The sequence below is a fragment of the Entelurus aequoreus genome, linkage group LG10, assembly GCF_033978785.1.
Source record: "Entelurus aequoreus isolate RoL-2023_Sb linkage group LG10, RoL_Eaeq_v1.1, whole genome shotgun sequence".
Classification (NCBI taxonomy): Eukaryota; Metazoa; Chordata; class Actinopteri; order Syngnathiformes; family Syngnathidae; genus Entelurus; species Entelurus aequoreus.
The window spans coordinates 4812953-4826407 of NC_084740.1; the positions used below are offsets into that span (position 1 = coordinate 4812953).

Sequence of the window (13455 nt, forward strand, 5' to 3'; positions counted from 1 at the left end):
ATATAAATACAGTCTATTATACAGCATTATTCACATGTGAATAATATAAATACAGTCTATTATACAGCATTACTCACATGTGAATAATATAAATACAGTCTATTATACAGCATTATTCACATGTGAATACTATAAATACAGTCTATTATACAGAATTATTCACATGTGAATAATATAAATACAGTCTATTATACAGCATTATTCACATGTGAATAATATAAATACAGTCTATTATACAGCATTAGTCACATTTGAATACTATAAATACAGTCTATTATACAGCATTATTCACATGTAAATAATATAAATACAGTCTATTATACAGCATTATTCACATGTGAATACTATAAATACAGTCTATTATACAGAATTATTCACATGTGAATAATATAAATACAGTCTATTATACAGCATTATTCACATATGAATAATATAAATAGTCTATTATACAGCATTATTCACATGTGAATAATATAAATACAGTCTATTATACAGCATTATTCACATGTAAATAATATAAATACAGTCTATTATACAGCATTAGTCACATGTGAATAATATAAATACAGTCTATTATACAGCATTATTCACATGTAAATACTATAAATACAGTCTATTATACAGCATTATTCACATGTGAATAATATAAATACAGTCTATTATACAGCATTAGTCACATTTGAATACTATAAATACAGTCTATTATACAGCATTATTCACATATGAATAATATAAATAGTCTATTATACAGCATTATTCACATGTGAATAATATAAATAGTCTATTATACAGCATTATTCACATGTGAATAATATAAATACAGTCTATTATACAGCAATATTGACGTGAATACTATAAATACAGTCTATTATACAGAATTATTCACATGTAAATAATATAAATACAGTCTATTATACAGAATTATTCACATGTAAATAATATAAATACAGTCTATTATACAGCATTATTCACATGTGAATAATATAAATACAGTCTATTATACAGAATTATTCACATGTAAATAATATAAATACAGTCTATTATACAGCATTATTCACATGTGAAACTGTAATTCTGGTATTGGAAATACATTTAAAAAGACAAAAACTAAAGAATACTGCATATATCCCTAATATTCCACAGGAGGTCATAACTAAACCACTTCTCACCTGCCGGGTTTGTGAATAAACTTCTGCAGCCGCGCTTTGACTTCGTCGTAAGTGAGGAAGGCCATGTAGCCTGGATGAGTAACTGCCAAGCTGTTCCAGTTCCGCAACAGTGACGACCAGGGCTACACACACACACACACACACACACACAGGAGACAGAGAGTGACAAATAAGTCAACATTGCAATAATGAAAAGTACTCTAAGTTGTAATCACAATGACCAGGGTAAAAAAAAAAACACTCGGAAGCTCTGAGTTGAAATTGCAAGAAGCAAAATGCACCACAATTCTATCAGATTAAGTAACAGAAGAGAGTCTCTTCTGCAAGTCTCATGATGTATGTGTATACAAATTTAATATTTAAATTCTTTGCACAAAGAAAGCATCAAGTACAACTTTTTTGGACAGTTTGGAGAAAGGACTCATCTCTCTTATTGTGGTGATGTAGTGCAACATCTTCTTAAAAGTCAAGTTCCCTTTTCTCAGGGTCAACTCAACTCATAATAAACAGCACAAAGAAAGCAAACATCATGCGGACTAAATACGTGCGTAAAGAGACGTGTGAAGAATTCGCTGCAGCCTACCACCATCACATAAGTGCACGTCGCGGTCAGAGTGCAAAGGGGTCAGTTCCCCTTCGGAGTTTTTAGACGTTTAGAGGTAAGCAACGTCCGAAGAATCTATTAGCGGGCTGCGGCTTGTTTTTTCTCAGGCCCACTGCACATGTTAAAAAAAACAACAAAGAACAGCAAAGCAAAAGGTTGAAAAAGAGCAAAAGGTGTAATGTAACTAATAAGATGACGCAAATAAACAATAACACTGTCTTCCATAAGACAAACCTTACATGCAGGTTGTTTTTTAAAATACATAAAACGTATTATTGGATAAAACCTGTTAAAAAACATTACGTTATTGGATAGTAGTCGGTAGGGCAGAGCGATATATCGTCATACTCGATATATCGCGGGTTTGTCTCTGTGCGATATAGAAAATGACTATATGGTGATATTGGAGTATACGTTCTCACGCAGTTGCTTTTAGCTGCGGGCATTACACTACAGGCTCTCCTCACTCTTTCTTGTCTCTCCTTCTCACAGAGACATAAAACAAGCGCACCTCCGTACATACGTCACATACGTATACGCCCTCGCGGAGCAGAGAGGTAACGGCATGGGTATCGTTAGCTGTGGTGTGAGTGGTAATACGAGAGAAAGAAGGTGCGAATCTGGTAACAAATGAAGGAAGAATTAATTCCCAAGAAAAACAGCACGGGGTCCATCGTCTGGCGGTGGTTTGGCTTCAAGCGGGAAGATGTCGAACAGACATGTAATATGTCAAGTGTGGGGCAAAAGCGTTGCTACAAAAAGGTAGCATTACTGCTAATGTGTAGCATCATTTGAAAAGTCACCCGCTAGAGAATGTAGAGTGCTTGAAACTCCGCATGTCAACATCTCCGTTCGGTGCCACACCCACAAAATGCAGAGGCAACCATTTCCACATCAACACCGTATGAAAAAAAATAGTCAACAACAGAAGGAGATAACGTCCGCAGGAACCTACCACATAGTGAAGGACATACACTATTTGATTTCCTATTATGCAGCTCATTTTTATTTGACACTTATTGAAATATCTTGTGTGACATCATGCACAAAAGTGCACTTTATTTGTTTTTAAACTATTGTAGTGGCGTTCTGTACAAAAAGTGCACTTTAATTTAGTGTTGTTTTGATATGTCATCTTAGTGACATCATGCACAAAAGTGCACTAATAGCTTGTTTTAAAATGTCTGACAATCTTGCTCTTTCTGTTTTGGAAATGACATGAATGTTTGTGCCACTGCTTAATAACTGTTTAATAAATACACTTTTAGTTGGGATTTCCCTCTCTGCATGAAAGTTTAAAAGTAGCATATATTAATGCAGTATGAAGAAGAATGTTTGAATGTAGACACATAGAATCATCATACTGCTGTGATTATATGCATCAAGTGTTCATTCAAGGCTAAGGCAGAATATCCACATATATATGGTGTATCGTGACATGGACTAAACATATCCACATATATATGGTGTATCGTGACATGGACTAAACATATCCACATATATATGGTGTATCGTGACATGGACTAAACATATCCACATATATATGGTGTATCGTGACATGGACTAAACATATCCACATATATATGGTGTATCGTGACATGGACTAAACATATCCACATATATATGGTGTATGGTGACATGGACTAAACATATCCACATATATATGGTGTATGGTGACATGGACTAAACATATCCACATATATATGGTGTATCGTGACATGGACTAAACATATCCACATATATATGGTGTATCGTGACATGGACTAAACATATCCACATATATATGGTGTATCGTGACATGGACTAAACATATCCACATATATATGGTGTATCATGACATGGACTAAACATATCCACATATATATGGTGTATCGTGACATGGACTAAACATATCCACATATATATGGTGTATCGTGACATGGCCTAAACATATCCACATATATATGGTGTATCGTGACATGGACTAAACATATCCACATATATATGGTGTATCGTGACATGGACTAAACATATCCACATATATATGGTGTATCGTGACATGGACTAAACATATCCACATATATATGGTGTATCGTGACATGGACTAAACATATCCACATATATATGGTGTATCGTGACATGGACTAAACATATCCACATATATATGGTGTATCGTGACATGGACTAAACATATCCACATATATATGGTGTATCGTGACATGGACTAAACATATCCACATATATATGGTGTATCGTGACATGGACTAAACATATCCACATATATATGGTGTATCGTGACATGGACTAAACATATCCACATATATATGGTGTATCGTGACATGGACTAAACATATCCACATATATATGGTGTATCGTGACATGGCCTAAACATATCGAGATATTTAAAAAAGGCCATAACGCCCAGCCCTAGTAGTCGGTTTATTTCAATTCTTATTTTTTATCTTTATAACTTATGTGATTTAATTTTATTCCATATTTGTTTCCACTACCGCACCTTAAATTGGGAGTCCTTAATCTCGTTATATGCAAATATAATGACAAAAAAGTCCATTCTATTCTATTCTTCTTCTGCAATTATCAAAATGGCCTGGATTTCTCCTTTGAGTTTTCAGTTTCGGGTCGTTGGTGGAGAAAGTTAGGACATTCCTGGTGCGAGCACAACTTGTTGCAGAACACACAGATATGGTACACAACAAGGACTGGTATGAAATAGACTTCTTTTGGTGTTGTGTTGATAAGCAAATGCTTGCACACACGTTATTAGCTAAATGAGCTTTGTGGATTAATCCGCCTTCTGACCTCCTTTCTCCTGAGGCTTCTTGCCATGCAAAACACAAGTAAAGCAGTTAAGTCACGCCTGCACCACACAAATTATGAACTGTAAAGCCGCATTTTTATTGAGTATTTTATTAGTGACCGCATGATTACAGAATGTAGATGTATGATTCATGTCTAAATGTCATCCTGGGCTGTTAATTACACACAATAGGAATGTTGATCTGGGGAAGGAATAGACACATCCAATGTATGTCAGGTAAACAATACTCAACGTGGAAAAGTCAGCTGTGGGGTTAGTCTGAGTGTGTTGTTTTGAGTACCTGGAAAAGCCTGGTGAAGATGTCAAACTCAAAAACGGAGATGTAGTCGTTACAGGTGAGGTCGATGGTGGACTTGAGGGCCATGGCCTCCAGGCCTGAGCTGATAGGATGGAATTCGTGGAGGGACTGACGGAACACCTTCCAAGGCACAATGGTCCTATTGAACAAAGGACAACAATGTCAAATGCCACTTTGGAGACTCACAATTACTACAGTAAAGGCATCATTATGCTTGCCCCCCCCCTGGGAAACTACAGGGGATCTTTACGTGAGCCATTCATGGCCAGTGTTTGACCACACAAACATCTTCAACTCCAACACTACAGAAAACTGACAAGTCATTACATTATAAATATGATGGTACGATACAACAATAATGATCATACAAAACAACTATAAAAATAACCAATGTTACACATTATTTAGTTTCAGCTCAATCGGGATTGCCTGGGTCGCAATTGTTCACTAATACTACTACTACTACTACTTAAATCACCATTGTTCACTACTCCTACATTACTTCAATCATCATTGTTCACTACTCCTACTCCTACATTACTTCATCATTGTTCACTACTCCTACTACTACATTACTTCAATCATCATTGTTCACTACTACTTCAATCACCATTGTTCACTACTCCTACTCCTACATTACTTCAATCATCATTGTTCACTACTACTTCAATCACCATTGTTCACTACTCCTACTCCTACATTACTTCAATCATCATTGTTCACTACTCCTACTCCTACATTACTTCAATCATCATTGTTCACTACTCCTACATTACTTCAATCATCATTGTTCACTACTCCTACTACTACATTACTTCAATCATCATTGTTCACTACTCCTACATTACTTCAATCATCATTGTTCACTACTCCTACATTACTTCAATCATCATTGTTCACTACTCCTACTACTACATTACTTCAATCATCATTGTTCACTACTACTTCAATCACCATTGTTCACTACTCCTACTCCTACATTACTTCAATCATCATTGTTCACTACTCCTACATTACTTCAATCATCATTGTTCACTACTCCTACTCCTACATTACTTCAATCATCATTGTTCACTACTCCTACATTACTTCAATCATCATTGTTCACTACTCCTACTCCTACATTACTTCAATCATCATTGTTCACTACTCCTACATTACTTCAATCATCATTGTTCACTACTCCTACTACTACATTACTTCAATCATCATTGTTCACTACTCCTACATTACTTCAATCATCATTGTTCACTACTACTTCAATCATCATTGTTCACTAATACTACTACTACTACTTAAATCACCATTGTTCACTACTCCTACATTACTTCAATCATTGTTCACTACTCCTACATTACTTCAATCATCATTGTTCACAACTCCTACATTACTTCAATCATCATTGTTCACTACTACTTCAATCATCATTGTTCACTATTCCTACTCCTACTACTTCAATCACCATTGTTCACTACTACTACTACTTCAATCACCATTGTTCACTACTCCTACATTACTTCAATCATCATTGTTCACAACTACTACATTACTTCAATCATCATTGTTCACTACTACTTCAATCATCATTGTGCACTATTCCTACTCCTACTACTTCAATCACCATTGTTCACTACTACTACTACTACTTCAATCATCATTGTTCACTACTCCTACTACATTACTTCAATCACCATTGTTCACTACTCCTACTACTACATTACTTCAATCATCATTGTTCACTACTACTTCAATCATCATTGTTCACTACTCCTACTACTACATTACTTCAATCATCATTGTTCACTACTCCTACTACTACATTACTTCAATCATCATTGTTCACTACTACTTCAATCATCATTGTTCACTACTCCTACTACTACATTACTTCAATCATCATTGTTCACTACTCCTACATTACTTCAATCATCATTGTTCACTACTCCTACATTACTTTAATCATCATTGTTCACTACTCCTACATTACTTCAATCATCATTGTTCACTACTCCTACTCCTACATTACTTCAATCATCATTGTTCACTACTACTTCAATCATCATTGTTCACTACTACTTCAATCATCATTGTTCACTACTCCTACTACTACATTACTTCAATCATTGTTCACTACTACTTCAATCATCATTGTTCACTACTCCTACTACTTCAATCACCAGTGTTCACTACTCCTACTACTTCAGTCGCCATTGTTCACTACTCCTACTACTTCAGTCGCCATTGTTCACTACTTCTACAACTTCAGTAGCCTAGTGGTTGGAGTGTCCGCCCTGAGATGGGTAGGTTGTGAGTTCAAACCCTGGTGATCAAGGGGATGGGTCAAATGCAGAGGACAAATTTCACCACACCTAGTGTGTGTGTGACAATCATTGGTACTTTAACTTTAACTTTAATTGTTCACTACTACTACTTCAGTCGCCATTGTTCACTACTCCTACTACTTCAGTCGCCATTGTTCACTACTCCTACTACTTCAGTCGCCATTGTTCACTACTCCTACTACTTCAGTCGCCATTGTTCACTACTCCTACTACTTCAGTCGCCATTGTTCACTACTCCTACTACTTCAGTCGCCATTGTTCACTACTGCTCCTACTTCAGTCGCCATTGTTCACTACTCCTACTACTTCAGTCGCCATTGTTCACTACTCCTACTACTTCAGTCGCCATTGTTCACTACTACTACTACTTCAGTCGCCATTGTTCACTACTACTACTTCAGTTGCCACTGTTTACTACGAATACTACTTCAGTCGCCATTGTTTACAACAAATACTATTTCAGTCGACTTTGGTCACAACAAATACTACTTTAGTTGCCATATTTCACCACTACTACTTCAGCCGACCTTTTTCACCACTACCACAGTCACCATCGTTCACCACTACTACCACTACAGTCTCCATTGTTCACCACTACTACTACTTCAGTCGCCATTGTTTACTACACTACTACTACGTCAGTCGCCATTGTTCACTACTACTACTAACACTACTAAAGACAAAAACTGCATGTAAAATATTATATTCTACCATCAACAAGTAAGATCGGTCAGTCTTTGAATAAATGCACAAATAACGATCAAAATAAGGCTGATAACTATACAATATGTAAAGCTGTACATTGTTATTTGGCCAAAATGTTTGTATTAGAAGAAAGTAGACTTGCAAAATATGAAACAATGTACAAATACAATTATTTAAATAATGAGTTACTTGAGATTGTTGTTTTTTTTGTTTTGTTTTTTCCCCTAGTACCGGCGGTCGTATTATTTTGCTGCATAAACGCTGTGTATGACTCCGAGTGACTGAGGTGTGCTATCAGATAAACAGTATAGTACTCACCCCTCACATATCAGCGCTTTATACGCAAACTGTTGTTCTATAATTTGAAGGACAAGCTAAATAAACTAAAACATTTTAAACCTTATTGATTAGAAAAAAAAGATATCTAGCTAGAATGATTAAAGTGTACTTATGATGGATAACTCATTTCACTACAAAATCATTCGTTTCCACATTGTGGCTGTATTATGATTTGTGTCCAGCACAGGGGCTTGCAATTTGATCGGCTGGCGCTAAAAACACAAGTGCAATGGCAAGAAGTACGTACAAGTAGAGTGGTACCTCAACTTACGAGGTCAATTTGTTCAATAACTAAGCTGGTATTGGCAGAATAATTGTATCTAAGTTAGCACAAAAACTTTGTGTATCAAAAGCTGTCTTTGATCTTACCAATCAAAAGGCTTGTAAAACTCCACTGTGTAGGATGGGAAGCGACATGAAAGTGTCAGTTTCTTTGATGTATTGTAATCCACAGGAAGATTTTGTCTTGACCCGAGATCTACAAAGCGGAGAGGAAGCAGGACCTGACCCCCCTCCAGGCACCTTTTCTTTGAACTGTTTTGCAAACCAAAGGCAACGGCTGTTTACGACCCCCCTTCCTTTAGAAACAGCTGTTGCCATGAAATCAGGGACAGTCCAAATAAAAGAGGAGGCGTACAATCTTTCGTCAGAGCGTGGTGGGACACTGTGCAAGGGTACAGGTCTACGCGTTTCTCCTCATTGAGCCAAATTTAGTTCTGTCTCTGTTTAATTCCTTGCTTCTTTGTCTGTTTAATAGATGTCATCAGTGTTTGAACCGGACAGGTATCTCAACTCAGGTCAGGCCATTGAAAGGTTTTAAAAATAAAAATCCACTTAATAACTTTCCAATAGCATATACTACTATAACAACTACAGTACTTTTATGAAATTATGTGATAATTGGTAAGCAGACTGAGAGGTATGCTTCCTTGTCATGTAACAATAGGAACAAGGAAATCGTTGTTTACGCTACCGTTCAAAAGTTTGGGGTCACATTAAAATGTCCTTATTTTTCAATGAAGATAACTTTAAACTAGTCTTAACTTTAAAGAAGTACACTCTATACATTGCTAATGTGGTAAATGACTATTCTAGCTACAAATGTCTGGTTTTTGGTGCAATATCTACATAGGTGTATAGAGGCCCATTTCCAGCAACTATCACTCCAGTGTTCTAATGGTACAATGTGTTTGCTCATTGGCTCAGAAGGCTAATTGATGATTAGAAAACCCTTGTGCAATCATGTTCACACATCTGAAAACAGTTTAGCTCGTTACAGAAGCTACAAAACGGACCTTCCTTTGAGCAGATTGAGTTTCTGGAGCATCACATTTGTGGGGTCGATTAAACGCTCAAAATGGCCAGAAAAAGAGAACTTTCATCTGAAACTCGACAGTCTATTCTTGTTCTTAGAAATGAAAGCTATTCCACAAAATTGTTTGGGTGACCCCAAACTTTTGAACGGTAGTGTATGTTGCACATGGACGTGTTTGATTGACAGACTAGAGAGGTAAGCGTGAACAGCGAGTAATATGTATATTTGTGTACCAAAGTGAATGCTTGATTGTCCAGTTTGTTGAGTCGGTAATGGACAGAACCAATTGCAACACATCTAATGCAGCTTCTCCATATTTTCATGGATAAATGTCCATATGTTTGTGGCTGCATGCCACGGAGGAAGGCTGCGGCTTGTGTGATGCGGTCGGGCTGACTCGCCGGATTGGCTAAGTGGTAGGACAAGTTTCGGACAAGGACCGCTTCTTCTCTTTTGCACTAACTTTTTTTTAGTGCCTGTTGTTGGACGGCGGGATTTTTTTTAATCTCTAGCTGAGGCCAAAAACTACTTCAACCAAGCTCAATTTACGCTCGCAACCTAAAACATAACAAAAAAAAATAAAGAGATATCTGAAAACACTGGTAAGTTGGGCTGCCACTGTAGTCCCGAAAGGGCAAGATGACACATTGGTTGAAACCTGTAGAGTAATGCAACATTAAAAACATTTCTCACTTGTCCCCGAAGGCATGCCTCCAGAATTCTGCCGCGTCCGCTTTGGTTATGCGGAAGTTGTCACCCTGAAACAGACCGTTGGGGAAGATGGCCTTCAGCTCGGCCAGCATGTGGCTGAAGATCAGCGACAGCTTGGTGAGGTTCCGCCTGTGAAAGCCAAAAAGAAGAACTGTGAAGCACTGCGGTCAAAGCACTATTGCACATTGTGTAACTTGTGACTTTTTTTGCTACCTAATAGGTCAACTACATTTCACGCGACAGGTGACAAGCTCGACAGCAGCATTATCCAGTTTTCTGTCCGTTGCTCTCTCGCAGGCTAACTTGTAATTAGGGCTGGGCGATATATCGCGGGTTTGTCTCTGTGCGATATAGAAAATGCCTATATGGTGATATTGGAGTATACGTTCTCACGCAGTTGCTTTTAGCTGCGGGCATTACACTACAGGCTCTTCTCACTCTTTCTTGTCTCTCCTTCTCACAGAGACATAAAACAAGCACACCTTCTTACATACGTCACATACGTATACGCCCTCGCGGAGCAGAAAGGTAGCGGCATGGGTAAAGTTAGCTGTGGTGCGAGTGGTAATACGAGAGAAAGAAGGTGCGAATCTGGTAACAAATGAAGGAAGAATTAATTCCCAAGAAAAACAGCAGGGGGTCCATCGTCTGGCGGTGGTTTGGCTTCAAGCGGGAAGATGTTGAACAGACAACCGTAATTTGTCAAATGTGGGGCCAAAGTGTTAATACAAAAAGTAGCATTATTGCTAATATGTAGCATCATTTGAAAAGTCACCCGCTAGAGAATGAAGAGTGCTTGAAACTCCGCATGTCAACATCTCCGTTCAGTGCCACACCAACAAAATGGCCAAGCAACCATTTCCACATCAACACCGTATGAAACAAATAGTCAACAACAGAAGGAGATAACGTCCGCAGGAACCTACCACATAGTGAAGGACATACACTATTTGATTTCCTATTATGCAGCTCATTTTTATTTGACACTTATTGAAATATCTTGTGTGACATCATGCACAAAAGTGCACTTTATTTGTTTTGAACTATTGTAGTGGCGTTCTGTACAAAAAGTGCACTTTAATTGAGTGTTGTTTTGATATGTCATCTTAGAGACATCATGCACAAAAGTGCACTAATAGCTTGTTTAAAATGTCTCTGACAATCTTGCACTTTCTGTTTTGGAAATGACATGAATGTTTGTGCCACTGCTTAATAACTGTTTAATAAATACACTTTTAGTTGTGATTTCCCTCTCTGCATGAAAGTTTAAAAGTAGCATATATTAATGCAGTATGAAGAAGAATGTTGTAATGTAGACACATAGAATCATCATACTGCTGTGATTATATGCATCAAGTGTTCATTCAAGGCTAAGGCAAAATATCCACATATATATGGTGTATCGTGACATGGACTAAACATATCCACATATATATGGTGTATCGTGACATGGACTAAACATATCCACATATATATGGTGTATCGTGACATGGACTAAACATATCCACATATATATGGTGTATCGTGACATGGACTAAACATATCCACATATATATGGTGTATCGTGACATGGACTAAACATATCCACATATATATGGTGTATCGTGACATGGACTAAACATATCCACATATATATGGTGTATGGTGACATGGACTAAACATATCCACATATATATGGTGTATGGTGACATGGACTAAACATATCCACATATATATGGTGTATGGTGACATGGACTAAACATATCCACATATATATGGTGTATCGTGACATGGACTAAACATATCCACATATATATGGTGTATCGTGACATGGCCTAAACATATCCACATATATATGGTGTATCGTGACATGGACTAAACATATCCACATATATATGGTGTATCGTGACATGGACTAAACATATCCACATATATATGGTGTATCGTGACATGGACTAAACATATCCACATATATATGGTGTATGGTGACATGGACTAAACATATCCACATATATATGGTGTATGGTGACATGGACTAAACATATCCACATATATATGGTGTATGGTGACATGGACTAAACATATCCACATATATATGGTGTATCGTGACATGGACTAAACATATCCACATATATATGGTGTATCGTGACATGGCCTAAACATATCCACATATATATGGTGTATCGTGACATGGACTAAACATATCCACATATATATGGTGTATCGTGACATGGACTAAACATATCCACATATATATGGTGTATCGCAGGGGTGTCCAAACTTTTTCCACTGAGGGCCGCACATGGAAACATTAAAGCATGTGGGGGCCATTTTGATATTTTTCATTTTCAAACCATAACAAAATATATGCATTTTTTATTTATTTTACCTTTAGGGGTCCCGGGGACCATAAAGGGTCTCAGTCATTAAAATGTTAAAAATAAGTCAGATTATTATTTTTTTTAAATTATTTAACGCTTACAGTAAATCTCTATATCAACTTCAAGTTGATATAAAGTAATACAAATAAAAAAAAATGTTTTATGGCTTTTCTGTCAAAAACAACTTGGTTTTTTTTTATAGTAAAACTGAAATATGCAGAATTTAGTAATTAGAGCCCTAAAAGATCAATAATGCAGGACACCATTGATTTTAATTATTTCACATTTTTGAGTCATCACAGTGAAAAGATAAATAAAAAATCACTGAATATATTTGGGATCCAAAAGGTGCCCCACTCATAAAGTGATACATTTTTATTAGGATTTTCTTTTACTTTCAACACTTAAGTTACGAGATCAACTTCAGATATATCTGTCCATTTTATGCTGGAACAATTATTTTGTTTGTTTTATGCGCTTTTGTCAAAGAAAACTTTGATGTTTTTATATGGCTACTACACAATATATGCAATATTTACCACATAAAACATTTTAAAGTGAAATATTTGAAGTAATTGGAGCCCTGAAAATAATTCATTATAACATGGATTTTTTGTCATTATTTTTCTTTTTTGAGCAATGGCAAATAAAGAAAAATGAAGAAAGAAAAAGAAAAAAAAACAGCCTGCATGGCAGCTTTTGTGTCAACATTGCAACTTTTTCTCGTTAGATTTCACCTCATTCCACTTTTTTTAATGTTCTTTTTTATTTTTACAATAGTATTTCCAGGATGT

General features: G+C 36.5%; 1 protein-coding gene across 4 annotated transcripts in view; it reads right to left on the minus strand.

The window, feature by feature from the left end:
* Positions 1 to 13455, minus strand: part of cbl (Cbl proto-oncogene, E3 ubiquitin protein ligase) — a 129901-nt gene that overhangs the window by 44618 nt on the left and 71828 nt on the right. For all 4 annotated transcript variants that reach the window (XM_062059880.1, XM_062059879.1, XM_062059877.1 and 1 more), the window contains exons 3-5: positions 10284 to 10430; positions 4872 to 5028; positions 1170 to 1291 (exon numbers count right to left, since the gene is read on the minus strand). In XM_062059880.1, the coding sequence (XP_061915864.1) occupies positions 1170 to 1291; positions 4872 to 5028; positions 10284 to 10430 (426 nt within the window). The remainder of the gene's footprint in view (positions 1 to 1169; positions 1292 to 4871; positions 5029 to 10283; positions 10431 to 13455) is intronic.